General features: G+C 46.7%; 1 protein-coding gene across 1 annotated transcript; it reads right to left on the reverse strand.

Annotated features, from left to right (window-relative positions):
- Window positions 1-1,522: 1,522 nt before the first annotated feature.
- On the reverse strand, window positions 1,523-23,983 carry EXOC3L4 (exocyst complex component 3 like 4). Its single transcript, XM_027735544.2, has 11 exons — window positions 23,631-23,983; window positions 19,565-20,216; window positions 16,520-16,637; window positions 15,373-15,498; window positions 14,030-14,130; window positions 11,973-12,071; window positions 9,721-9,835; window positions 7,462-7,584; window positions 6,603-6,755; window positions 4,872-4,993; window positions 1,523-2,832 (listed from the first exon to the last, which is right to left on the reverse strand). Exons 1-11 carry the CDS (start codon window positions 23,962-23,964, stop codon window positions 2,670-2,672), a joined length of 2,106 nt encoding a protein of 701 aa, XP_027591345.1. The 5' UTR covers window positions 23,965-23,983; the 3' UTR covers window positions 1,523-2,669.
- Between the last annotated feature and the right edge of the window lie 3,658 nt (window positions 23,984-27,641).

Here is a 27,641-nt window from a genome sequence, read left to right on the forward strand (position 1 = left end):
AAGCAGGAGGAGGTAACAGGGTGATAATAATTGAGTTTCTTGGCACTTTCCTACAAGAGCAACATATTTCACATTTCACATTTAAAAGCCCTGAGAGGCCTTTCTTCTCTTGTTTTTGGAATGTGAGATGTGGCGTAATGAACACTGGATGTTTTACAGAAGACAGCTGGACAGCAGCAGCTCATTTTGGAAAGCACACAGTCCTTCTTCTCTCCTTGTTTAACTGGCTCCAGGGTCTGCTCTGTAGCCCAGACCAAGCATCCCCCTGCCCAGGGAGACCCCTGCTTCTCACTCATCCTGGATCTCCCTCTCCACTTGGACAGCTGTTGGGGCAGGACAGGGACTGAACCATAATCTTGTCATAATGGAGTTAAACTGGTTTGCTCAAGAGCAGGCAGCTGGAGAGCAGCAGCCTGGAGGAAGCCAGTTCTGTGCCTGTCACTGGCTTACAGAATGCCAGGCTGCAGGATCTGAGTGTCCCAGGAGAGGCTGTGACAAAAGGCAGGCCATTGTGCCCAGCTTTCCTCCATGACTCCAGGGTAGCAACTTGCTTTTATTAGAAAACGGAAGCCGAGCTCCATATCTAATCCCAGGGCCAGGCATCTGGAGGCTGAGGAGAGGCTTTGTGAAACATTTGCTAGTCAAATAATAAGATTGAAAACCCAGTATACATTTAAGTAATACACTTGGGAAAATGTCTGTGCCACAGATGCCTTGCGTTAGGTGCTTGGATGAGAGATGCATACAGGACAGAGGGAAATTTCTGATGCACAAAAACTCCCACTGAGGCTTTAGTACTTGAAATCCTGCACTCCACTGAAGTTGTAGTCTTAGAAGTCTCTGACTGAGTATGTAAAAGAAATCTTTTTGTTTCTGCCATTTAGTCAATGCTTTTAACAATAAATGTTAATCTCTCGGCACTGGTGTCCTTCCCCTCTGCTGGGATGGGGGATGTAGCTCACAGATCCATGAGGGGTGTAATCCAATGCTCCCTGATTCACCATGACCCCAGGACAGGAAAGGGGAGCTCCAAAGTGTTCCTGAGCTCTTCACATCCAACGGGAGATGCATATGATATTTTACTTCTCCTTCTCCATAACAAATACAAAGAGTCACCAAGCTGAGGATTTGCAGGAATTGTCATGAGCTGTATTGAAGAAAGATGCAGGGCAGAAAATTCCTTCCAGGATTTTCTGTCTCAAGCTGTCAATTTGTACCTGATATTTCAAAGCCATCTTTAGAAGAACACCTTATCTTTACTGTGGAGGTAGCAGGTTTATCTTAGAAAAATTCTCATAGGATGATTGTGAATAAAAGGTGCACTCTTTATTTCTCATCCATCAGAACAGCTCCCTTGGCCTGTCACCAGTGCCTGCTGCTCACCCAGGCTGAAATTTATACTGGTGCAACCTGAAGCAAAGGAAATGAAAGTCTCACTGCTGGTGCTGTAAGCTCTGCTGTAGACAAATTAGTGTTCAAGGCTATGCCATGTCCACATTTGTCAGATTAATTGATAGATCATAAATACATCTCTGTAAAGTCTCAGATTTATTGCTGTGGAGGGCAACCTAAGGATAAATTGAATTAAATAAAATCAGATTTGTACATCTCTAGGCTGCTGGATGTCTCTTTTAGTCTCCCCTGCAGATGCTGGATGTGATGCTTTGGATCACTCATGGTGTTAAACCAATGGTGTTCCATGCCCATCAATGGGGTGATGCTGGCTTACACCAGATGAGGATCAGATCTGTAGCACTATGTCTGTCCACCTCACATTTGGTTTCATACTACAGTCAGATTGTACCAGATTTGTTAAAATATGTTTAAACATACAAGAAAATGGACTAGAGGCATGATGACCCTTTTCCTCAGGTCAAGGAGAACTTGGAGCTTCACTCCACATGGCACATCCGATCCAGACATGCCTGTCCACACAGAGAGGCTATGATGGCATGAACAGGTCTTCGGTCCAACAGGAGTTTCCCAAGGCAGCCCGTGAGTGAGGAAAATCTGCTGAAATGCCTGAAGGGCCACCAGGGCCATCCTGGAGGGCAGAGTAGTCCATGTGCTACATGTCCCACCCATGGGGTTTGCTTACCCAAAGTTTTCCTCCTCAGGCAGGTAGTGGTTTTTGGCATCAGGTCACAACATCACTGCCTTGCATCATGCCAGCTTGGCCAGCTGGTTCACAGTGGAGGAAATAAGACTTGGGTGCTACCACATCCCTGCCCAAGCTCTGCCCCTTGATTGCTCGTGGGTAGTAATTACAAAGGAGGCTCTCGCTCTGCTGCTGTATAATTATGCAAAGCACAGTCCGAGCCTTAATATAGCTCTGAGCAAACTGCTTTTGGTTTTCTCTGAAGAGAAATTTAATTTTGGACCAAACAACAGAGCAGCCTCCCAGCAATAGAATCTGTATGGAACGTGAGGTAGACACGGTGTCTGAACTGGAGCTGCTTCCCAGGGGCTCTTGCAGGAGGTTGGTGTCTCAGTGCCTCTGTTGCCTTTGGGTTCTGAACTCAGGGTAGCAAGTTCAGAAAACTGCTTCTTTCTCCATGGCAATCAAATATTTGGGTTTGCAGAGGAGCAAGGGAGGGTAGCAGACTTTGGGTCATGTGTAGAGGCAGTGTGGGAGGCGGGAGGATGCTGACTGCTGTTCTGGTTCTGTTTTAGAAGCAGCATATGACCACCGGAACATCAATTTCAGCGAAGAGCGTGTTGCCCTCTCCTCCATCGGAGCTTTCCAGCACATGGCAGACTTGACGAAGAATTGCCGCTCTCCTGGTGCGCCCCAGCCCCCGGCGCGCGAGGATGGCCAGGATGTGGTCCTTCCTGAAAAACCAAACACGACCTTGCTCAGACCTGGCAGGCAAAACCAGCCCAAAAGGTAACAACCAACAACCATGCAGGAGATGGAGCAAGGACATAGCAAAGTGCCAGGGACTGTCCCCTCACCACGCTGGAGGAGCCACCAGGAGTTGGGTCTCCAGCTTATGGAGGTATCAAGCCAGTGAACATCAGCTCCTGCCACACCGCACTGGTGGGATGCCCTCCTGCTGGCTGGTGCTTCAGGGAATTTCCTCCTCTGTCTCCACACACACGTGATGCCTATTTCAAGTTTTTCTGAGAGGCTGCAGACCTTTTGTTTAATGGTTATTTTGAATTGAGTAATGGAAGTGCTAATATTTAGGAAGTTGACAGGCACCAATTAGATTAGAGCTGGGAAGCCAACTTGGAAACATACCCTGTTCCAGTAATCTCAGTATATACAAATTCCTCAATGACTCTGGGAGCTCAGGGGAAGAATTAAGAGACCTGAACAGGAAGCAATGCAGGTCCAGCAGGTTCCACCCCGTTTTCCAAACTTGATTGTTAAAAATAGTATTACTCAATAATGGAAAGTCAATAATTAGATAAATCAAGAGGACAAGCCTTAAAACCTGGCTTGGGTCTGAGCCTAATGATGAAAAAGTACCACAAATTACAGCCTTGTAAATGGCTTTTCTGAGTGGAAAATTGTTTTCAAATAGCCATCATTGATGACTAGGCATAATTTACCTCCCCCATCCTTCCCAGAAAAGGCACTGCCTCCTTCGTCAGCTTAATCTGGCCACTGAGATTAAACCTTTTTTTTTTTTTTTTAATAGGTGTGTTCACCTAGGAAATTACTCAGGAACAATTTTTTTTTCATGTCCGTGTCTTGAATTTCCCCACACAGATAAGCCTGAAGCATATCTGACCCAGTAAAGTTAAATGTAGTTATGAAAAATTTTGAGCTGCAGCTATGGGGAAAGGAAAACAGATTTAATGTGATTTTTTTTTCTCAATATTTGAGGGTCCACTTCAGCGTTCTGAGCAATTAGTTGAATTTACGGTTTGTTTTGATTGTATAAATGTCATCCATCAGAAACAGTGTAACTCTGTACAAAAGCCTTCGGGTTTTTTTCCTGAAATTACTCTGATGAAATGGAGTTTTCTGCAGTCTGTACCACTGATATTCATTCTCAGTTGTTGGTAGAAGAGCTGTAGAAGAGGAGGAAACTTCTGATTTAGTTGGCAGCTGTTTAGCCATGCACAGAGCCAGTCACTTTGTTTACTTTTGCAGTAGTTTTAAATTTTTCAGATGCAGCTTTGGAACAACAAACGGAAAGTACAAAAGAAAGAATATGTAATTTATTCCAAAATTTAATGGTTGTGTTGAGGTCATTTCAGAAACCACAGCTGATCTCCATCAATGGCTGCCTCACTTCGAGGTCTGAGCCTCGGAAGAGGGGACAAAATATTTGCTTCAAATCTGGAGCTTACAAATCGGCAAACTGGGCTGATACTGGTGATGCACTGAAATAAAACCAGAGCTTTACTGTGAAATAAGGTTCATTTGGAGCAAAAAAATAGAATTCAGTGATAGGATGCATGGGAATGGTTGAAAGCTGTGTCAGGGGAGTTCTAGACTTGACATTAGGAAGCATTTCTTTACTAAGAGGAATGTCCAACAGTGGAACAGGCTTCCTAGAGAGGTGTCAGCACTTAAGAGGCATTTGGGCAATGCCCTTAATAGCTTGCATTGACTTTTGGTCAGTCCTGAAGTGGTCAAGCAGCTGGAATGGATGACTGTAGTAGGTCCCTTCCTAATAGACTGAAATAGTCTATTCCATTCCATTCTAAAATGAAAAGGCTTTGAAGTTAATTTGTGTGCATCATAAGATCTAGCAGACAGGGGAAAAAAAGAGAAAGTGTACAGACATAAAGAGAGAAAAATAAGATAGGATTCCCACTGTTGCTGGCACCCTGACCTCTAACATATGGCTACCAACAATGAGATGAAGAGCTCGGGATGGAGCCCAACAGTTCTGGCATCTGTTGTTTTGTACCTGATATCTGGATAATTCTGACACAGCTTCTTGACATACACCTTGATCTTGTCCTTTTTCTTCTCTCTAATGATCTTGGCAATGTGGTGTATGGCGGGAACAAGCCAGTCGGAGTCAGAGCCCTGTGGATGAAGAGGCACATGGGGATGTCAAGGGGGAGAGCAGCACCTGCTAAATGCATTTTTCCCTACAGTGCAGAGCTGGGTGTGAGGCAGAACTGCTGCAGGCAGGACAGGCTGCCTCCAGCAGGCAGCAAGGTGCCAACAAGCAGTTCCCCTGAGGCCGGACTCTGCCCTTCGTGGTGCTCATGAGCATCCCAGGAGTCAGACCCTGGTCAGGGCACTGTGGCTGTGGTCTAGCACACAGGTTGATGCCACACTTTACCTCCTGCTGCCTAATAATTTCATGTGCCTTATTTTTGAGAGGGGATTTAGTGCCCTGGATGCCTGACTTTCTGCAAAATCCAATTAATTCAACTTTGGCTTCCCTGAAAATCACAGACTGATGTTGCTATGAGAGACTGCAATGTTAATGACTCAAATAATCAGCCATTTTCAAAAGTGGTAGGGTGCTGCTTTGCTGAGGCCAGGTTTGCACCCAGTTTTTGGGTGTGTGGTGGCAAAACCTCTGATCTGTGTAAGAACAGCCCAGGTGCAGAGCGCTTGAGCACCCACCACCGGAGGGTGACCGTGACAAACTAACCTTTTTTTAAGCAACAAGGTGGTTTTTGAGCCAGATAAGGAAAAAGCCAACAGGAAGCAGATCCTGTGAGGTGGAATAATGTTTTTTATCATGCCAATTTCCTTCTTTACACAGCTGTTTCATGTGTAAAACTCCCCCTTCATGGGGAGGTATTGGGACATTCACACGTATCTCTTCTGATAAGGCATAACTGGCTCAACTACACAGGTGTGAGAAAGAGCAGTCGTGTTTTAGAAGGGGTCATGAACCATCAAAGACCCCGAAGCTCCTCCAGACTCATTTCTGGGGCCTTCCAACAGAAGACTGCATATTATCCACAGCGTTATATCAGACAGTGAGAAACTCCTGCCCCCTGCCATCCCCCCCTGGGAGGTACCTGGGCATTCCCACCTGAACCCATTAAACCCATTGCAGCCTTCTCCCACCTCAGATGGATCAAGACTGCGACCATCACTTCGACCAACAGGCATCTAAATTGTGAAAATCAAGCCTCATCGCTGGATCCATGGGTGGTGATATCTTTCCTCTCCACTATCTACTCTTATGCTTTCTTTCTCTTTCTTCCTTTCCATTACATATTTTCTTAAGCGATATTTTTATACCTTTATATTGTTATATTACTATAGACAATAACCAAAATGGCTACATCCCTCATTTCCATTGCAATCAAATTGTTCTAAAATAAACCTGCCACATATATATATATATATTTATAAACACTGGTAATTCAGTGTTGTTTCACTCTAATCTGCCCCAAGGGATCTATTAACAAGAACCTCAGTTACCTTGCCTTCACAGATGGGTTGTAACATTGGCCTAGCCACAAAACACGCAAAGCTGCCACTGCAGAGAAGCTGGTGGGCTGGAAGCCCACACCATGAACCTGCAGTAATAACCTCACTTGCTCTCTTTTAAGGACTTCTATACTTCTTGAGGCTTGGCCTCCTCAGAAGCCTGCTGCCTTTGTCTCTGGGAAGCCAAGTGGAAATATTGTACCTCTGGGAATGGGCCAGGATAGAACTCACATACCTGATCAATGAGAGTATTATGAAAGATTCTGGCTTCCTGGTCCATCTTTTTGCTCACTTCTTGCCGTGTCTCCCTGTTCATTCTCCATCTGTGTTTGATGACCTGTGTGATATATTCCTTTACCACATATCTATGAACTTCACGTAGAAGCTCCTGGATAAAAAAAAAAACAAACCTCATGGTTTTTCTGTGGTTCCCATACAAGGCCAAGGCAGTGAAAGAGGGCAGGGAAAGCTCTTAGGTCTTTAGCAGCACCTGAGGACATAGAGGAGCTACATGAAGGCAACACACCATCAGCACATGCTGCCCAGGCCAGCCCTGATGAAAGGAATCAGTGGCTTACAGTCCTTTGCTCTGGCACAGAGCAGTGGCTGCACCCAAGGGAATGCCACGGAAATACTCCTCACCCTGAAATAGCCCGCAATTTTGTGTTGGTAGTTTGGGTTCTCAGTAGCAAAGGGGGATATTTTTGATTGTTTTAAAAGCCAGTTTTAATGGTGCTTGCAGATTTTAAATACAGAGCAGTTGTCACCTATCTATTTCACAACTGCATAGATGTGAAAGGAGCATATAAGCCTGCAACTCATGGAATTGCAATGTTCAGAGGCAATTGTCATGAAAGCTTTCTGTTCCTCTTAAAACAAAATCAATTTTTGTATTTGAACTACAGGAAGGAAAGTTGTTCTTTAATCCACATGTGGAAGTATAGTAATATCTGAACTCCTTTGCATATGCAGTTCCCACAGTTATAAAGAGCAACCACCACTGTAGAGGAGTCTGCAGGTCTGACCACAGCCTGAAAAGGACATTGTGACCCTCCCCAACATCACTGTGCCCAGGTGTGGGATCAGTGGCCTACCTGACCCGTGGGCTTCCTCATGTGCTGCAGGTGCTCAGAGAACTGTGAGACTGCTGACGCCAGTGAGTCCGGCCTTCCTGTATCCAAAATCCAGTCCTTGGTCAGGATTTTCTTAAGGAATGGCTGAAAAAAGACCAGCTCACTGACGGCACTGGTAACATTCAGATTAGCTGATGCCCTAGCTGAAGGCGCTCAGCTGTACACCTGCTGGCTTAAAACAAAAATCACAGAGCACTGATGGCACACTCCCTCTGCAGGAAGACACACCCAGAGCACAGAGCAGGGTGAGTTTCCCTCTCCACCCCAGCGAATTCAGACACGTCTCCCCTTTCTGGGTAGGCATGCCAGTGCAGAGAGGAGAAGCATCGCTCCCTGAGCAGATGTTTTGGCATTAAAGGCTTACTTGAGATACCTCATTTCTTTTCTCTGTGCCACCTTCTGACCCACCAGCTCTATTTCTTTGGGTAGATGAATTTGTATCCCTACTGCATAGGTGAAGAAACAGATGTGAATGTTAATCACAGAAAACTCAGGCATGACTAGAACAAGCTGTGTTGTGCAGTCATGTGTGTTACTGTTACTTGGGTTTGCACCACCTGTGGAAATGACAGGTCACTTGGGAGTGAATCTGTTGGAAATTAGCCCAGTAATCCATCACCCCTACAGCCTTGTCCACAAGGAAATCAAGTTCCTCATGTTCACAGCCGTTCCAGGAGGCTATCTGTACTCCTGCAGACCTGCATGAAGTCTTACTGGGATTTTCCTTCTGCTCATTGGTCTAATGTGATGGGAGGGGAATAGCATCTGGGAGCATCTCCAGCTTGATACCTCGTGATCAGTGATGACATGGGAGTTATGGCACTGTCTCACATCAGTCCTGGGTTCAAGGTACTCTGACCAAGTGTTCTCAGTGGGTTATTGTCCTTGCTGGATCCATAGACTTAATGTGCCTTCACACAGAAACACAGCAATATCTGCTAAAGACTTCTGGAAGAAACTCCCCTAAGGGCCAAATGCAAAATATCCCTCCTCTGGCACATCCTCTTTGTACTTTTCTCCTCTTAGCTCTCGGGAGCTCTGGCTTTAGACTCCTGGCAATCTCCTTCCCAATTATTTCCCCCTCCTTGTGCTCTCCTGCTATGCTCCCAGCATGCTGAATCATAGAATCATAGAATCAGCCGGGTTGGAAAAGACCTACAAGAGCATCAAGTCCAACCCTTGATCCAACACTGCCGTGGCTACCAGACCATGGCACAAAGTGCCAAAAGAGCTGTTTAGAAATGCTTTGCCTCAGCCTCTCTCAGTTCTCACATTTTGGGTCTCTTGCTCAATGCCTTGGCTTGACTCCTTTCCTTGCCTGTCACTTAGGCTCCAAGACAAGATCTATAGTCACTGGAAAGTCCCCTTGGCCAGGCAGACTGGGCTTAGGTTGCATCAGTTCCCATGACTGCCTTGGTTTTTGAAAGTTATGTTTGGGGATTTAGAAAGTGAATGAGGTTGAGTGAAAAAGGATGTGACCAAAGGCTTGATTTGCCTCATCTCTTGTATTATACCAGCTAGAGCTAGTGGGCCCCAGCTGGCTGAGACCAGAAAGTCCCACCTACAGCACCTGGGAAGCACAAACTTCATTGCAGCACATTGCATTGCATTTTAGGCCTCAACACAAGTTAAGCTGATATCAGAGCTTTATCAGCTGATACCAGAGCTTTAGCATCCTCATGCTGGAAAAATCAGCCTTTCTTCACCATGGGAACAGGCTGGAAAAATCACCTCTACCAGAATTAATTCTGTCCTGTCTGAAGAGGCTGCTTACAGACCATGATGGCAGATCAACGAATCAGTAAGAAGAAATCAAAGTCCTGAGAAATCCAAACGTTTTAGTAGAAGAAAAAATGTCTCATTGGTGGTGTTCAGCTGACTTCCCATGTGCCTCATTACGGGGAAGGTTTTTCCCTACTGCTTTGCCTGAGATACTGGAAGCCACTAAATATCCTTTTCTTTTGATTGTTGTAAACAGCTTGACAAAGGTATCCTTGCTCAAAGCAAAAAACTCCCAGGATGCCAGAAGTGTTGCTTTGAGTTAAGGAGGATTTCTACAGGAGTGTTAGGCTTGATGCATTTTGGAGGGACCATAATGTCATGCGCTGCAAAATGAGGTCTAGTTGGTGAGACAGGGGAAGGACAATGGCTCTCAGCTTCTGCAGTGGTCCTGCACATACCCCTTACATTGAGGAAATAACATGGCCAAGATCCTCTTACCTGTGTTTTTGTTTTTAATTTCGTTAGAAAAATATTTGTGAAGTTCCTTGTCAGAGCTGCCAAAATCTTCTGCAGTTCCTCAGTGTTGACTTCAAACTCTGTTTCTAACCCTGACCTACAGAGAGAGAGAGAACACCAGTGAGTTGATGTTAAAATGTAAACTATTACAGTGCCCTAAGCATTTTATCTGGATTGGAATGTTGGATATTATATTTAAATAAACTTTTGTTTGTAGTACTTCCTCTTGGAAACACTTTATGGGTCAAAGTAATGGCTCCTTTTGCACAATCCTGTGCACTGAAAATGAGTCACAGCTGTGACTGTGCTTAAAAACCCCACAGATTTCCTCATCAGGTGGGGTGGTGCAGCCATGCGGAGCAGTTGCATAGGCTGGTTGCTCTTTCACTTGAGCAACACCTTTGCTAAATGGTCTGCAAGTACCTGAGAGAGCACTGAGGGGCTGTGGGTGAAGAAAGAAGTAAATGATAAAGCCAAAGAAGGGAAAATTGCTGAGCCTGTGTCCCCCAGAGCCCATCTGAGTCACTCCACGCAATGTCTATCATCAGCAGCTAGGATGGGGACTATGGGTATGGAAACCTGTGGAATTTCCGAAGGACAGTGTGTACTTCTGCAAGGTTTCACCCCATGAGGAAGAAAACACAACTTCTGAGAGGTTAAGGGAATCCCCAGCATGTGTGTGAACTTTGGGGGCATTGTGTGCTCCTGTCTTTCTTCTCACTTTCCATTCCCGTCCCACTGTAACACACTTTGGGAGGGGTGGGGGGTGGAGGAACTGAGGAAGCAAGGCAACACCAGTAGTGCTCGAGCTTCCATGGATGTGCCATATCCACTGCTGTGACCACGGAGAGCGGCAGGTTCCTACCTCTGCCCAGACTTTATACGTCTGAGGTTGCCCAGGCAGGACTATAAAGCACTCAATAGCATCCCTGTCATGCCAGGCTGGAGCTCAGGGCTGCAACTCCCGTTGAATTCTGGGTCCGGCATGCAAAAAATCATGCTGTTAGGTCATCTAGCTCTGCCCAGCACTCATCACCTCAGGCTGACTCAGGAATAAACCCAGCAGAGCCAATCCGCCACCCAAACGCTGCCAGCTCCCTGCCTGGGGCTGTCGTCTCCCTTCACCCCCTCGCCAGTCTCCAGAAGGGAAGGGGAGAGCAGTGTTCCGCAGGGTCAGGAGGAGGCAGTGAAAGCCAGCTCCTCGGCGAGGTTAGCATTGCTGGAGAGACCGTGCCATCTAGAGACTTCCCTACGGTAGTGCTCATTGCGGCTGGAGCCGTCGGCTCCTGCGAGACACCGAACACGAAATCCTCTCCATCCCTTCAGTAATATTTGGCATATAGCATCCTCACAGGAGGCAGTGCCAGGCAGCAGTGCAGCAACATGAGCTGGAGATCACAACCCAAGCTTTTTGGTGGCTAGAGCCCATGCATTATTCCTGTGCTGTTTTGCTGGGTTGGCCTCTGAAGCACCATATCTGCATGGCAGAGATGACTGCAGATGCTGAAGAGACCCTGGGCCTCGGTGGGCCATGTCCCTGCATGGCTGCAGACCATCCCCCTGGGGCAGGCGTATGAACACCACCAGTATTCCATGGAACTGGCACTGGGAGGGGCTGTGGCAGCTGTGTAAGCGGCTGCAGAGTGGGATGTGCAAGGTCATCATGTACCACAGCACTGGGCTGAGGGACCAGACCCTGGGACATGCGCTCACTGGCACCATCCTACTTATGGGGAGAGGGATAGTCAGATCTCTGATAGTCAGCGCTGACGATACCTGTTCATCAGAGGCACTTTTCAACCAGTGGCTTGAAATAACTAATTCATGCAAAGCCCTGGAAGTTCCAGCTGCCAGATGCAATGGCAGGGGTTTATTTTCAGGTTCAGTGCTTTCATAGAGTTTCCTCCAGCCCAGTGCCAAAGGCAGCCTTGAGACCGTGTTTCTGGGTTTATACTGCTAACCTCCAGAAGAAAACGTGGAAAAACCCCTCCTCTGAGGCTGAAAATGAGTTTAAAACTTTCATGCAAGCACTGCATCTGTTCATGTTTCTGTCTTTTCATGCGTGTGACTTTTATCTGCATCCCCTGGTGAAAATCCTCCTGTGAGGTTGGAAGGGCTGGAGACTGAGCACCCAGTGGGGCACCCCAAGGAGACCTTGATCTTTCCTTTACAGATGCTGTTACCCTCCCAGACCCCAAAACCATGGCATCTCAGCTCAGGGGGAGTGGACTTACATTAGGTCGTGGAAGCTGTTGATGTAGGCAACAACATAGGGTGCAAAGATGGGGCTGTCCTGGGCAGTGCTCCAAGCCTTCTCAAACTCCTTCTCAAACCTGTAAGAAAAGACACTCAGGTAACACCTGGGGGGGACTGAGGATGGCTCATCTTCTGTGTACGTGGTGATGTCAGGAGACACCCGTGGCTGGCCCAACCTGTCCCCTCTGTATGCAGACGTGTTTTTTCCAGCTGTCACAACATGTGTGTGCATTGGAGGAAAATAGATGGCAGATAATTACAGGTTTAGGATGCGCTCGCCTGAGCAGGTACAGAGCACTTTTGGAGAGATGCCAGGGATGTGGGCAGGCCAACTCTTACTTTTCCTCATGCTGAGGGTTTAATTGCAGCTGTGGTACTCAGGCTTGTAAGTCTGGACCTTCATCTTGCTGGCTTTTGGGACAATATATTACGTGCCTTTTTAAGCACAACACAGGCAAAGGATTTACCTGAGGGCTGATTTTAAAACAGAAAGTGAATAGGAACAGGGTAGCACATCCGACTTTTCTTCCCCCTGACCTCAGTGTCAGGTAGCTTTTTTTTTGTGTAGCACAGGTTCTATGGGTTTCACAGCTGTTTTACAGACAGGTCTGTGCTGATGTCTGGAAGCTGTGTGCTCAAGAAGGCTTTGTTTGATGGTCCCATTCTTTGTCAGGGTAAAGGGATCTGCTTAGGCTGGCCTCAGGCACTTGTATCTCAGGTTTGTTTCCATAGAAGCTTAAGTTTCAGTGGTCCTTTGAGAGCTATTGCTGCCCTGGTTTGAATTGTACAGTATTTAAAAAAAAGAATAAAAAACCCAATAAAAAAATAAAAGGAAAAAATAAAAGAAAAAATAATTAAAAAATAAAGAAAGAGGAAAAGAAGAACAAAGAAAAAAGAAATAAAAGAGAAAAATAAGAAAAATGAGGGAAAGAAAAGGCCAGAACATCACTACCTTGTTTCTCCTCAAAAACCCAGACAGACTTCAAAGCCAAATAGCTGGTTTGAACTACCGTGCTCACTCAGCACATGGGAGAGAAGTGTAGATCGCTGGGCTACTAGAGATGAGGGTTTAGAAGGGAAAGTGTTGCCTTTAGTGCAATTTGGACCCCTGCCATGCCCCAGGCTCATGATGGGAGAAAGCAGTGCTCAGGCTCCCCACCCATGCTCCTGCATTAGCAAACTCCACACTTGCTGCCTGCTGGAGGTGGGAAACTTCAAAGGTTAATGCAAAATTATTTTTAGTCTTGCTCATAGTTGATTCACGTCAAAAAGCCTTTCTCCTCCGCAGATTGCTGCTCTGGCGAACATCCATGGACGTCCCAAATACAGCCCTGACAGGGGCATCAGACAATGTGTCACTGTGCTGGGACCCTCTGCAAGCCTAAAACCTTCCCTGGAGCATTCCCAAAGCATGTTGCAGCGGGTAAGATCTGAGGCCATAACGTGGAGACTATCAAGTAAAAAAAAAATTATTTCAGCAATCTCCCTTGGACACTGGGTGAATTTCAAAGAGACTCAGAAGCAGCCCAGCTGTATGTTTTGCCCAGGTGTAGCAGAGAGGGTCTCACCATCCATTTTTATGCCCAAAGACATGGGAGGTCAGAGAAAACCCTCTCAGCAGGACTCACCCTAGGACACCCAGATGATGTTTTGGGCAAGCAGGCTTTGGGTCTGAGGGGTCCATAATTGCTGCTTGCTCATGGCTGAAGCTGCAAGTGACCAGCGTCTAATGCACAAAGGTCCTGGATGGATGTGATCATGGTGGTACCATCCCTTCCCAGACAGCAGCTCCTTCCTGGAGCTCTGGCATTAGATTCTAAGACTTGCAAGAGTCTTGTCTGGATCTATTTATGACTCCCTTCAGGTTGTTCTGCAGCTTGCTTGTTATTTGGCTCACTGTAATCTTTAATTCTCCCAAGAGTAGACCTATACCTGCTTGATGCCAGCACCTGGTCCAGTGCACAGACCTTTTCCTTGTGTTTTTACCAGTGTGAGACTCATTTGAAAAGAAAGTACTGCCAGGAGTGGTAACGACCTTGGTATAAATTCAAGCAGCTCTGTCATGCACAGCTCAAGCATTTTTGTTTCCAGGCTTCTGCTGATAGCTCCAGATAACTTCATGTGCTCCCCGATAATCTAGAAAAGGGCACAAAAAAGCTCCAGTGAATGGGACAGACATGGGAGAAACATCCTTTCCAAGGATCTCATGCAGCTTTGGTTAGTAAGGATGCCTCGCCTAGCAAAGGGGCAAACAGCCAACTTGTTACCAGGAGATTTTCATTATTCTCTGGCAGTTTTAAAAATTATAACACAGAATGGGCCAAGAAGCACCGATTGATTTGTGATATAATCATTCATCCCTAATTGCTTCACGTCCTTTTGCTGTCTGAGTGTGAGTTAGAGGCGGTGTTGGCCGGAGCTCCGACCTCACCCAGTGTCATCCTCCTCTTTTGGGGGGTTTCTGGGAGGGATCAATCGGCAACCCAAGGGAAGCTGAGTGGTTCCCATGCATGACCCCATGATAAGGATGACTATAAGCCCCATCCCTAGAGGCTCACACAAGTCCCATTCTCAGGAGTGATAACAGGGCAGCACAGAGGGTCAGGCACCACCCTGAAGCCTTGTTTGCACTGGGACTCCTCCTGAATTCCCATTCCCACAGTCCTGGCTGCACCTCCAGAGTGAGGCATGTTGTAGTCCCATTCTGGTGCTTCCCAAGGCCTCCTATCCATCTGCTAATCCAATTCAGACCTGCCTTCCCCACGATCACATAATGTGTAATATTTCTCTAAGGAAAAATAGTCATGGCAGCAGGCAAAACTCTTTGATTTTCTTTTTCTCTCCCTCTCTTTTTTGTTAGTATTATTTAATTGAAGTGACTCAACCAATTGAGTGAGGAGAATGAATCCAAACCCCTCCTGGATTTATTACCCTGTAGCCCCTAAACCTAGTAGGAGCTTTTGTTTTTTGTACTGTTTAAATTGGAGTGGCTGTTACTGCCTACGGCCTTTCCACAGCTTCCACAGCCCCGGGACAAAGTTGTTCTTTAAGCCAAGGTTTTTTTTCTAACAAACCTTTTCTTTCCATCTTTTTTTCCCTTTCTCTTTCTTCTTTCTAATCAAAGAGGCTTAGGGACTTTAAAATCAGTTGCCTATTATGTTGCTGACACAATTGACAGCAGGTTTAATTTGCAGCTAGAAGGCAAGCGGGAGAGCCAGAAGTTGTAATAAATGTCATTTTCTGCTCTAATGTATTCTGCCAGTGCGTGACTTACATAAATTATGGCAGGAGGCAGTACCTCAACCCCAGAAGGCAACAATTCAGTTTCCCTGGAGCCACAGAGCCCCCCCCCCAACATTACCCCAGCTAATTAAATACCGTTTGAATATCAAAGGAGAGCGAGGCGTGGTAGAGGTTTTCCTTCGCTTCTGAATGAACTTCCTTCTCCCACTTCTCTGTGACCTCTAGTCTCAGGATGTTTCCAAAATAACTTTTGATTTTCTCCTAAATGTTAAATGTAGGAAGGAAACATGCAGCTCAGGATAAGGAAGCAAACATGAATACAGAGGCTCACTGCATTTTGCTCCATTGTCACGTGTGTAAGGTTCACGTGCACAGCATGGAGAGGTAAGAAGAGTCACAGGTGTTGCTCCAGTCCTGTCAGTCTAAACAGGATCTCAGGAGAAATCAGGAGCTGTGCTGTGTGTGGGCAAGGTACTCTCATATCAAAGGAGAGTCATTCTCCTGGCAGGAAATAGTATGTCAGCTGTTTGCTTGATTACAAAGTCCTCCAGCACATGGAATGCACCAGGTCAGGATTAAAGATCAAATCGGTCCTCTCCAGAGGTACAGCCATTCAAGTAACCAGCAGCAGTGTTCAGTCCTGGCTGATAAATCAATCTTGTTGCCGGTGAAACAGTGAGCTTTCACCAGCATGGTGGAGCAATACTGATTTCATTCAGCTGGGCACCTTGAGCTCACCTTGATCAGTGCCCTGTTTCAGAAACGGTTTGCAAGAAAATGACTGAGCCCAACAAAAAGCCAGGAAGGCTTGTAGTCTTACAAAGGGTGCCAGCAAGGACTGCAGAAAAACAACTGCAGAAGGAGTTCCTCAGAGGACATGAACCATGGGGGTGCCTTCTGGTGGGGATGCCAAAAGTTGTCTGCCTGTAGCAAACCTCAGATGTGCTGGAGAAGATCCCACACAGTGACAGCAGCAGCTAAAATGCCTTTACACCTGGCTTTGCAGTGCATTCAATCTGATAAAGCCCAGCTACAACCTTTCATTAAGCCTCTGCCACACTGTGTGGGCCTGGTACAGTCCCTTTGACTCAGCTTGGGTCCCTGAGTTGGTGTTCAGGACCTTCTTGTTTTTCATTAAAGGCCATTCTGTGCAGTGCTGGCAGGACTCAGCAGCTGGTGGGGCTAGAAACCACAACACGGTCATCCAAGACCTGTGCCAGGGAGGCTGGGGCTCCTGTACCTTCCCTGAGGGGGCATGTGGGGACTAGGTCAAAGCTCTTACCTTTGCAGAAGCAATGTAGTTGTTTTTCAGTTTATCCCAGTCAGCTGGTGTTAACAGCAGGGACAGGTTTTCTGTCTTAACCTCTGGTTTGAGATCAGGGTGACCCAGAAAGAGTTCACTGGAAAGATTCAAATTAACAAATTATATTGCCTCAGAGTGTGAATAAACTGATGGAATATTCATGCAGCATGAACTACGTAATTATTAAGCCATGAGAAATATACTTAAAGCTTAAATTGTGATGCCTGTTTTCAAGATTTAACAAGAAAATCTTTCCTTGCTATTCACAATCCTAATTATTCAAACCCAAAATGATATAAGGTTCCAGCCCACCTCAGAAATCATGAGACTTCTGAGTTGTTTGGACATGAAAAGTGCTATGAGAATTTACTTTTTAAAATAAACAACCTGAAGCTGATTCATTCGACTATGAGCTTGCAAAATGCCTTTCAGGGTAATTCCTGTAGTAGCTTGTTGCTTTGTCGCTAGCTGACCCCCCTGGCTCCTCTCCCGCGTCGCATCACGGCTCATTATCAACCTGTTATTCTTCTCTGTGCATTATCCGGAGCAAGGGAAGGTGGCAGAGCAGGACCTGCTCCGTGCAGGACAGCCCCTGGAAGGCGCTCCCATGCCTGGGATACGAGCCATGTTCCCCCGCAGATGGAAGTGGTGGGTGGATGTGCAGCTACAGAGTCTGACTCCGAAGTGTGCTCAGCTGACACACGACTTTACCATTACCACTCACTTTCCTCTGGACTGACATGTACTCAGACCAGCTGATTAGCCTGGAAGCAGGGAAAGGGAGGGAGTGCCTGTGTTTCTCTCTCTAGGGCAAGAAATGTCATTAGCCTGTACAATTGAATGTGCTGCTCTTGCAATCTGCCACGGACTGTGGAGGCATTGCATCTTGCAGGGTGATGAAGGTGGAAAATGGAAAGAAGAAAATATTTATGCACTTGATGAAGGTAGGGCCTAAGTTTCAAGCAGTCACCTGGTTACCAGGGAACACAGCTGTGATGTCCTACACACAACCTGCTCATTCCCTCAGCCAAAAAGGGTTCCCATTGCCAAACCAGCACTGTGCCCACAGTCAGGTTCGGATCCAAGTGAGGATTGTACTGTACAAGGTCAGCCTGGTGCAGAGTGACTGCTCAGCAGAAAATAAACTCAGCTTGCTGATAGTGTCCTGGAGCCAGTGGTTCCACAGTGATGGTTTAGATTTCCCAGAGAGGTACATCTGCACATGTGGAGCATTGCACAGCCCAGTGCTACCAGAGTCTGCTGCTCATTCAAAAGGACATCACAGATCTAAATACAGACTCTCCACCACAACTGAAAGGACTGTCTCAAGTGTATACTTGAGGAGCTTAGTCCCCACTCTTTCTTTTTTTTTTCATTAATTTGAATTGTAACACCAATAATGAGTTTCAGTCAGACAATTTCTTCTTTTTTGGAACGGGTTCCAAGGAGCAATGAAATTAAATTAAATTAAATTAAATTAAAACAGCCCAAACCATCAAGGTGATTGCAAACAGTGCCCCAAACAGCTGCAACCTCTTAATAAGCTTTTTCACAGCTTAGTTAGAGAAATATGGGGGGGGGCATTTTTCTTTCATGCAGAAGCCGGCTGCTGAAGTTTGTTTCTTTCCTCTCTCTCCTGCAATGCTGGGGTGCAGTACAGTTCCCAGGGGCTGAGGACATGCAGGAATTTCCCTCCAGATGAGATCAGTAGGGCCTGATGATGCTGAGGGGGTTACACACATCATCATGGTCACCACACTGTAAATAGGGTTTTAGGAGTAACTGGACAAGTTCATGGAAGAAATATGTTGAGGGCTGCTCAAAACAAAGACTACCTGCAGTGCAAGTGTTTCTTACCCAAAAGCTATTTCAGACTAGGCGTGCTCTGGGAAACCATGTACTGCTGCTTGCCCTGCTCCACCACCGCCTCCCTCCCTGGTCATTTTTGCCCACTGTTTGACTTAGTGCTGATACTCCTGCCTTCACTCCCTCTTTGTTGTTTTTTGGAGGTTTTTTTGAGGGCTGTCAATTGCTTTGCATTTATCCCTTCCTTGGGCATCTGGTTCAGACCATTCTTGGAGACCAGCTACTGGAACAGACAGAATTTTGCTTTGACGTGACTGTTCTCACATGTTTATTTCCAGACCCGTCTCCTGTGAATGTTGCTTCTCATCTCCTTCCCACCTCGCTGTGTATCTCTGTTGAGTTTCAGTCTGGGAGCTCTTTGGGGCTGGGGTGACGGGCTGTGGTCTAGGGCAGGAAATAACTGAGGACACTGACACTCGATGCATGGACCTTCTGTGAGCGCCTAAGATGTCTCCACGGGCTGTACAAGCAACACAGTTTTTACGGCTTTTACAAAAAATTCCTGCCTGTACCCCCATACATCCAGGGTGCCCTGAGGATAGTGTTTACTACATCCCTACAGCTCCTAGAATATTTCAGTCACCCCTGAATTGCAAGGAGCCTTAAGAGGTTCTAGAAACCTCTCATTCAACTAGCAGACACGGCTGAGACAGAGCCTTTGTTTTTATGTGGATAAAATTTCCACTTGATGATGTCTTGGCACCTCCTCAAGAGAACTCTGACCCCATGCGAGGGGGTTAATGTGGCCCATTGCCAAATGCATCATGGTTTTAATTAAACAGGAAAAAGATCTCCCCCACAGGTCCCTCCCTGTGCCTGGAAAAGTCACTGAGCAGCTGTTGGATCTTGCAAAATATCTGCAGAAAGGAGCAGGTTTATCTGAGCTGTGAGGAGGAGCTTCCTGCCATGTGGGAACAGCCAGTGGGACAGGGAGGGGAAAAAGGGGGTGAGGTACATCTTTAAAAACCAGCAAGTGCTTTATCCACAAACCTTTGTCCCCACCTATTAACACATTTGCTATCTGGCTCCACTGTAGAAGTCACTGTGTCTCTCCTGCTCACTTGGAAAACTAAGAATAGCTCAGTGCTTTTGGAGTACCTCACCGCCCTGCCGCTCTCCGGAGGAGGCAGAGGAAATGTGACAAGCACAGCAGCTTACCTGTGGTAGGTGTTGGCCACCCAGTCGAGCAAGGTGTAGAGCTCATTGAAATCCAGCAGTCTCTGGCAGAGGTGTTGCAAATGTGAGGCAATGGCCTTATGAAAAGCCTCCACATATGTGTCACACACTTGATACTCCTCGGGATAGCACTTTTTTACTGATAACTTAATTTTCAGTAAATCTTCCCTCAGGAGTTTCTGGAGGAAATTTAAGTGGAGATCAAGCCAAGAACGATCTTCTTCCTTTGATGCCATGGGTGCCTTCAGGACTCTTTTTTTAGCACTCTCGTTGATTGCTTCCCTCCACATCTCCCTCCACTTTCTGGGCCTGCCAAGCAAGTCTGACCCAGGATGAACAGCTTTGTCTGTGTTGGGATGAGCTGCTTCTTCATGGGCAATTAAAGTCACCATGGAGGTCAGCATGGTTTCCTCTACAGTGGAAGCTTCCAGCGTTCCCTCCACTATGGACTGGATAGCATTTGCGATGGAGTTATAAAGGAAATTCACATCCTTGGATTTCCGTAAAAGCTCCTGTGGGTTATCTTTGTATTTCTCAGCATTCCGTTCAGAGATAGTCTCATCTTCCAATAACTTGATACTTGCAAATGCTTCCAGGAGTTGTCTTTTCTGAATAAGTTCATTGATTTCCATTACTGCAGAAAGAGAGGGGAAGGGGTTGGGACAAAGCAGGTGTTAGGTTCTTGACAGGTGGGTAACAGGACAAAATGCCCCACAGGGAGGCTTGCAGGGGGCTGCTCTGAGTAGCCAGGTCCCAGCAGTGGCCCTGAGACTGATCCCCTCGACCTCTTCAGCTCCTGTTTGACACAGGAGAGGAAAACAGTGGGAATGCAATCACTGCAAATCGAGCCACATCTCTAAAGTGCCGGTTACATAGGTAGGAAATATCCAAAAAGCTGATGATAGCCCTGCAGGAAAACCTCAAGCAATGGCTAATGAGGCTGCAGAGGGGGATACTGGGGGCTCAGGCAGCATAAAACCACCTCTCTCTCTGCCTCTCTGCTTGTGTGGAGATGAAGTGTGACTGGCATCAGGAAGAATTCAGAATATACCATACCAGCAGGATTTCCTTTAGCATATCTGTCCTTGTTTCCTGTATACCAGTGTGCTCAGCACTGCTCCTGACACATTTGTTGGAACATTTCTTGTTTAAATGTAACCTTGGGCAAACCCCAGGCTTCTCTCCTTTTTTGATTTTGTGCATTATCAAGGTTTCCTAAAATACATCCAACTAATGTCACAGCTAAACTAGCTTCTGCATTTTTGAGGCTGAACAAAATGCAGAGATGGTTTCTGGTGATTCCATAATGAGATCTCTCTTCTTGAGATGTAGGGACTGAGACAGCAAGCCAGAGACTGGCCCATCTGGGACTGGCCACCCTTTGCAACCTGTGTCAGTCACAGAAACTGGCTTCTTGACACAGGTAAGATGCCTCTTACCTGTTCCAGACATTTAGATGTTCTGTGAATGCCTGTGGTCTTCAGCCTCCTCTCAATCAAAAAGAGGGACTTCTGGAGGACCAGAAGACACCGCTTCTTAGCTCTGCAGTTATTGCAACCTGCAATAATCTTTTGGCTGGGGAGTGAGGAGATTCTCTGGGATGGTGGTCCTGATGTCCCGGAATAAAGACTGAAACACCAAGTATGCCATGTATGTGAAATTCACCCTCCTGGGGTGGTTCAGGGTTGGATGACTTGGCTGTTCACCTCCTATATATAAACTTACAGTCAGATGCCAAGCACTGCCTTGCACCAGCGATGTTTGTTTCCCGAGCAGCAAGCACTGAGTGGTTTGGGGAGGTGTGTGCACTGGAGGGGCACCCAAAGCTGTAGGTTTGGGGTGCTCCTGGTGCTCAGGTCTCACATGGGTTTTCCCCACTTCCTTTGCTTTTGGCATCCACTACCAGTACTGGCTGGTGTTGGCTGAGGCTGGGCAAAAGCCACCAAATAGTGCTACCCCAAAGTGTGTGTGGGGGGGTAGCAGTAGCTGAGGTCTACCGAGTTTCACATTTACTTTACAAAGCCTTGTTCATGCAAGAACCACTGCCTATTTGCCAGTAAGACAGGAAGTATTTGCCATGTGTTGAGGAGATCCAGATGCACTGTTAGCTTTTGAGAGACCTTGGGAAGCTCTAACCATCTCCAGCACTGTAACAGATGCTCTGAACAGGAGATCCCACTGTGATACTGGGCAAATATTAAAGAGAAGGGAAAGGGTCCTATTTAGGCATGTGTGACCACTACTTCTGGGACATACACATATTAAATGATAAGGAAAAATTGGAGAGTACTCAAAGAAGATATGAAGGACTGGTCCATAGCCTGTAATTTGTGCCCTTGGGCTTGTCTGCACACGGGTTTTATACCGTATGTATTAAATTATCTGTGTAGCATAAGAGTATCTGTATAAATACAGAAATATGCCACATATCCCAACTATTGATACATCATAGAACACATAAATCTTTGAGTACCTATATGGTGCTACAGTTGCTTCTACACCAGGAAGGGAGGGAGATTGTACCAATTAACTTAGTCTCTTCTAGATAAATTAATATAAAATCTGTTTTTATACAAATGATTGCAGTGAGAGACTAGAGGAATACATTCTCTTCTGTTTATCAAAGTGAGAAAACACCATTTAATCACCATCTAGGATAATCATTCAGGGAGGTGATGTTGGGTGCTAAATGGATCTTTAATTTAACAATACAAGATCAGCCAGCTGGTGGTTGAAGGAAGACAATTGAAAGGCAATTAACTATTATTCAGCTTAATGGTGCACATGGTGGAGTCTCCATCACTTGTCATACTTATCTCAGGATGGGATGTGTTTCTGACAGAGCTGCTCTAGTCCAGGCCAAACAGGAGTTATTGAGCAGAGAATGGGCATTATTTATGCAATTATTCAGCTCATTTGTTGCAGGAGATGAAAAATCTTATGATAACATTTCCTGTTGCTCCTCATCTATGACCCTTTGAGATCAGACTAGCAAGGTTCATGAGACAGGCTCAGATCCAGCTTACCGACCTCACAATGTATCAGTGTAAAGCAGTAAATAACTTCACAGTGAGGTAGAGCACATTACAGCAGTGAGACAATGCCAGCCATCTATCTGATCCCTGTGGCACCCTATGCAGAAGATCAAGAATTTCTTTCTAGAAATTTAGCCCAAGGAAAGGTTAAGCCATGTCAACCCACCTCAGTCTATCGCCAGGTGGATGCATTTTAGTACCTCTGCCTTGAAAAGATGGAGTGAAGCGGTGCCCAAGCCACGATCAAAGTCATTGCAGTCTGCCCACACTTGGGGAAAGGTGAGAGCTATGCTAAAGGTAGTTATTATAATTAGACCAAGACCTATCTACATAATGCTGACAAAACACACGAGAGTAACCAGCCAGAGGAAGACAAACAATAAATACTTGTAGCACTGCTGCTGTGAGAAGGACAGGTGGAAAGTCAGTGTAAGAGAGTAAAGTATCTGTGAAAGTGTCTTTGCAAGGCAGTCTCTAAGATTAGGAACCAAAGCGGAGATGCCAAGTCAGATCACAGCCAAACTATCTTTATTCCCCATCAAGGCCTTGCACCAACCTACGGAGCACAGTCAGGGGACCATCAGTCTGAGAGCTGAAGAGCAGAAATTGTCCAGAAGGGCAATGCAGGCAATAGTGTTGAAATAGTCCACACTGCACTTCTAGGTATTGTCAGACCAGCAGTTCCCAAACTGTGGTCAGCAGATTGGTGACTGATATGTATGAAGGGTGATATGTCCACTGACAGGTTGATGGGTAGGTTGCTGATATGGTTGAAATAAGGCAGTGGTGGCTACAGAGCAGCATGTTCAGTGACAGCAGGTGACCTGCCCAGCCTGGGCCAGGTAACACCCAACGAGACCGTGCAAGGGATGCAGTTGTCTCTCCCTTGTGATGGGATACCTTGTTCTTTAGCACCTCTGTTGGGTCCAACACTTGCACACTGTAAATTAATGTAACCTTCAAGGTTACATTAATCCTGCCAAGCAAATAACACTGGTGGTTTTGCTTCTTACCTGAAAGAGGTTTTCCTTGAATGGGTTCTGCTTCTTTATTTTCACCGATCTTCTCTACACCATCGCATATCGTGGTTTTGTTCTTCTCATAGCTCCTAAATGATCGCAAAAATCTTTTTCCTTTCCAAGTGCCAGTATCTTCGTTTCCACTCTCTTTGTTCTGACTTTGTTTTGATTTCCAGGTACTTAACCTTCTAATACTTCCAAAGAACCCACTGTCCCTGCTGTGTGAAGTTGGGCTGCTCAGTTCAGAACTAATCTCCATCTTTTCCTCCCCGGCACTGCTCGTCGGAGAGGCTGGTTCTGAGGTCACAGTCCTTGGGTCTAACTCCATATTTCTATTTTTCTTGTCTTTCAACAAGAGGTTTACCAAACACGTTGATGGTAATCACTGAAATGCATAAACCAGCAGAATTAGAGGTGTTCTTAACAGGATATTACTCTTTCTCCAAAGTCAGTCCTGGAGTGAAAATCTGGCCCATTCTTTTCCTGTGCATAACACAAAGATAGGGAAAGTTGTTGTAGCCTGCAGCTGCTGAAACAATTTCTCTACCCACAGACACCAGATGCTGGCCTGCACCTGGTGCTCTGGGAAGCTCCACTTAACTCCCTAAATCAGGAAAGTGGCAGCTATTTCTCCTGCACCAAGGAATCATTAACCATCAGAGATGCTGAAGTCTGTGCAAAAATACCATTTCACTTGGTAGCAAGGTATGGTTTTACTTTCCATTCTTCTAGGTGGATTTCCAGCCATGCAGGAATGATGATCCCCCCTTAGTCTCACTGGGGTGTTGCCACTTTCTGATCTGAATATGGCAACTTTGGGTTATGTTGTTAATTCTGCCCTACAGCTGCTGGAGGTGGCCCAGGGGTGAGTGGTCCCCAGCGGGTACCCAAACTCTGCTCTAGCCCCTTCCATTAAAACCACAACTATCTCTGCACTCTGAATCATCATGGTTACAGTGCAGGAGGCTGTACAATGCAGAAGGGGTTCACATTCTGCCTCAGAGCACTGCATCCCAGCATGCCAAGAATGGGCATCTCTAAGGCCAAACAAAGCTCTGCGTGAGCTGCAGGGGATGCTGCAGGGGATGCTGCAGGGGATGCTGCAGGAGATTTCAGATTTCAGCTGGAGTGCTTCTGTCAGTGCTACTGGGTTGCAATCACACCCTCTGCACTTGCTCAGCTCCTGTCCTGCTGCAGACAAACTCCCCTCTGCCCACCCTGAGGGCTGGCCCAGATGCTTGCGAAGGGGGAAGAGAGAGAGATTTTGCCTTCCTTCCCTTGCAAAGGGCTCTCATCAGGCCACCAGTTAACACAGCCCACTCATGGAGACTTACTTTGCAGAGCTGAGGGTGGAAAATGCCATGGTTTCCCTGGCACAGGCTCAGGGCAGCTCAGTGAACAGTTCAGATCATTAGAAACAGCTATTGCTTGAGGTGAGCCAGGAACTGCCTGTCTCAGATCTGTCCAGCCCAGAGGTTGAAATATGACTGCAGTGAATGGACATGTTTGGACTCTGGAAATAGATTTCACCCTTCTTCAGTGAGAGTTTCACTCCCTTGTGCATGGTTATTTCACAAGCTGTGAGCTGCAGGGACTGCACTTTCCCATGGGTTTGCTGAGCTGCTCTCACAGAGGGATCAGACCCTGCATCACATGCTCTCACAGGAATATCTAACCATTCATTGCCTCGCTCAGGATCTCACCCCATCACAGGCCATAGAGAGGGTGGGAGGGAGAGGAGGGCACCCCATTGTCCGGGGATTTCAGTAGGAAGGAGGCTGACACCTAGCTCAAACTCTACATGGGGACTCTATGGACAGAGCAGAGCAGCAAGGATCAGAGGGACGAGTTGAGCAGTAAAGGGAGCCAGGGAAGAAGGAACAAGAAACAGGCAAGAAAAGGGATGGAATATATACCCAAGTACTGACCAAACTGATCCCATCCACGGCGAGCTGGGATGGCACAACAATGATCCACAGGAATGGCACAGGATTGAAACTGAGAGCAGCTCCCTGCTACAGGAAATCCAGGGAAGAGGCAGTGGCAGGTGGGCAGCTCTGCAGGGCAGAGGACCAGGCCAGTTCACCCACATCAGCTGACTGGGACATCATTCCTCACGCACATGCTGGTCGAGGGGCTCCCTCTGAGAATGGCGCTGCTCTTCGTCCTCCTTTTCTGTCTGAAAAGGGCTGTAAAAAGTGGACAAAAAGGCCTGTCCACACCTGCCCAACACCTCCAGCACCTTCACCTCCTTGTTCACCGGGAGAGACTATGACACTGTTTCACTTTCACTATGTCTGAGAGTTTAAAAGAAGGAAGGAGTTGGGGAAAAAACGCTGCACAACCTCCATTCAAGGTTAATTATTACCCTACAGATGGAGGTTAGAACCAGACGTTCAAATGGGGTGAGCTGCTGCACTGAGCTGGCCTGGGACAATGGTGGGCGGAAGGATTTTGGCATGTGGTCCTGCCCCGGTGGAGTGTCTGGTTGTGGGGGGTTCCAAAGCAACCCCAGAGCTGCTGTGTGGGAGTGGCTTCATTTCATCACCTTCTGTCCCGTTTCTGCGGATCATGAGTGGCTCAGTCCCAGTAATGATTGCCAGGCATGGGTGAGGGACAGGGGGCACTGTGTCCCCTGGTTAAATATTTATATATTCACATCCTCACTTTGCTCCAAGGGCACTTATTTCCATGGGGTTGCTGACCCTGGATTTCTCCATTCCTGGAGCATTTGGGAACCTTGAAAGGAACTCAAAGCAAAGGAGCACAAAAAAAATGAGGCCTTGAAGGTTTAAACAACACTAAACACATTCACTTGTTTTTTCACTAAGTGGTGTAAAGTGATTTAACTCCGGGGAAGTTGCAGTGCCCAGACAGAGGCGAGTTAGGCTGCCAGGCTAGACACACCAGGCAGTTCCAAGTGGCCAAGGTCCTGGTGTAAAGCGAGAGGGATAAACCAAGAGTTGTTACCATGCCACGGGCAGTGTGTGCTTCTTTGCTTTAAGAGCCTGCCAGCATGTCACCTGTCAGTGTGACAGGGGAAATAAAGGGGTTAGCAAGGGATTGATGCAATAAAGTCCAGTGACATTTGGACTTCGTGCTGTGCAAAGGAAAATAGAGGAAGAGAAGAGAGTTGAACAGAGTCTCCTCTACCTCTGGGAGAGATTGCGTGTCCAGGAGATGGAAAGTGTGTGGGATGGGAATAACTGTGATCAATTAGACAGGGAAGAGTGGCAGCACGTACTGGTGTGAAATTGCCCGGATGGCAAGATGGGACTGGGCAGAGCACTGTTTGTGGCAGGAGGAGTCTTGACTGAAGCTTCCCCCAGCTTGGCAGCCCAGTGCTGAGCTTTCTGTCCTTGGGCTCTTCAAAGTCACATTTAAGACAGAGACTGCCCTGCTGTACTGGGGAAAACTGTAATCGATAACTGTTCTGCCATCTGCCAGGTTGACAACATGGACAAAGGAAGGAGTTATTTACTCGGGCACATGCTGAGGTGTGGAAAGCCCCTTTGGACCCAAAGTCTGACTAAACCTCTTTCCATCTCAGCTGGTAATTTTCTCCTCCATCAAACATTTACAGAGGGTTGGTTTGTACAGACAAGCTCACTATGACTGGGGTGCAGCCAGAGCAGGCAGCAGGTCCAACATGGGTGAAGTCTGATCTGGATCTCCCTGGAAGTTGTAAGCTACCTCAGAACACAGCTAGCACCAGGGCTTGCTGGAATGCTAATCAAGACAACCCCGGGGGAGCTCTGAATCCCACAACTGAGGTCACCTCTCTGCTTGCAACCCTTTCTAGTGCTCTCTCCCAGCATTGGCTCCTAAGGAGCAACCTTGCTCCTCCTAATGCCATCAGGGCAATGCTGTTTCCAGACGTCTGTCCCCAGGAGGTCATGGGAATTAAAAAATTTATTATGTTGTGCAGTTGTTTACCATTTTTCTTCAGGTTTTCTAGAAGGTCATAAGCTAGCTTTGAAGGTTAATTTTCTTTAAAAAGGAAAC

This window comes from Pipra filicauda, unplaced genomic scaffold, assembly GCF_003945595.2.
Source record: "Pipra filicauda isolate LSUMZ 115617 unplaced genomic scaffold, ASM394559v2 scaffold212_size3012638_pilon, whole genome shotgun sequence".
In the NCBI taxonomy this organism is placed as follows: Eukaryota; Metazoa; Chordata; class Aves; order Passeriformes; family Pipridae; genus Pipra; species Pipra filicauda.

Coding starts and splice junctions, on each gene's coding strand:
- EXOC3L4 (XM_027735544.2), bottom strand. CDS start 23,964: ATGGAGTTAGACCCAAGGACTGTGACCTCAGAACCAGCCTCTCCGACG. Junction 16,638..19,564: donor GTGGCCAACACCTACCACAG/GTAAGCTGCTGT, acceptor GAATCTTTCCAG/TGAACTCTTTCTGGGTCACC. Junction 6,756..7,461: donor TGAGGAAGCCCACGGGTCAG/GTAGGCCACTGA, acceptor TTTTTTATCCAG/GAGCTTCTACGTGAAGTTCA.